Here is a 762-nt window from a genome sequence, read left to right as displayed (position 1 = left end):
TGAGACAAGCAAGCTCTTAACAATATGACAAGTAGATAAAAAAATGAATATAGGGCTTTATTTCATTTTATTTTATTTTTTGGTGTGTATGGTTCTTTATTTTCGTGTGTGTGTGTTTGTTAATTGTATGCCAGTCAATAAAGTTTCGTCAAAAAACAACATGGAGGTCGGATGATATTTGGGCGCGTGTCCGCGCGTGTCGGTTTAATTTTGGGTGTTGACAGTCAGCGGAAATCATCCTCCTCTTTCTCTCTCCGTCATGGCTCCGACCTCCGGCTCCTCCACCGGCCGCCGCTGCAAACATTAACCCGCCTTTCCGTCACTGATTCACCGATCCGGAGGAGACATGCTCGCCCTGAGACATTTGGTCCTCCGGTCCCCGCCGGTCCCGCTCGGTGTCTGGCAGCAGTCCCGGTGCAGCAGCAGCGGCGGCGGCGGCCCGGGCCCTGCGGGCCGGCTCGGCCTGAAGCGGTTCAGCACCGCGGAGGCCCCGGTGGAGAGCCGAGACCCGGGCACGATGAGGGGGAAGACGCTGACCATGGACACCCTGAACCCGCAGGTGAAGGCGGTGGAGTACGCGGTGAGAGGGCCCATCGTGATCCGGGCCGGGGACATCGAGAGGCGGCTGCAGCAGGTCAGTGACACCGCGGGGGACAAAACAGCTGATTGATTGTTTTTGAATATTTGAAGGCTGAAATAATCCGGTTTAGTGAGTGTGTGTGTGTGTGTGTGTGTGTGTGTGTGTGTGAGAGGGAGAGAGAG

At 55.1% G+C, this 762-nt stretch overlaps 1 protein-coding gene across 1 annotated transcript; it reads left to right on the top strand.

Moving 5' to 3' along the window:
- Positions 1 to 76: 76 nt before the first annotated feature.
- Positions 77 to 707, top strand: LOC121940283 (alanine aminotransferase 2-like). Its single transcript, XM_042483086.1, has one exon. The coding sequence runs from the start codon at positions 347 to 349 to the stop codon at positions 668 to 670; it is 324 nt and encodes a 107-aa protein (XP_042339020.1). The 5' UTR covers positions 77 to 346; the 3' UTR covers positions 671 to 707.
- Positions 708 to 762: the final 55 nt, after the last annotated feature.

Source organism: Plectropomus leopardus, unplaced genomic scaffold (assembly GCF_008729295.1).
Source record: "Plectropomus leopardus isolate mb unplaced genomic scaffold, YSFRI_Pleo_2.0 unplaced_scaffold82213, whole genome shotgun sequence".
Taxonomy (NCBI): Eukaryota; Metazoa; Chordata; class Actinopteri; order Perciformes; family Serranidae; genus Plectropomus; species Plectropomus leopardus.
The sequence above is the reverse complement of the archived record's forward strand: the minus strand, read 5'-3'. Positions and strand labels throughout refer to the sequence as shown.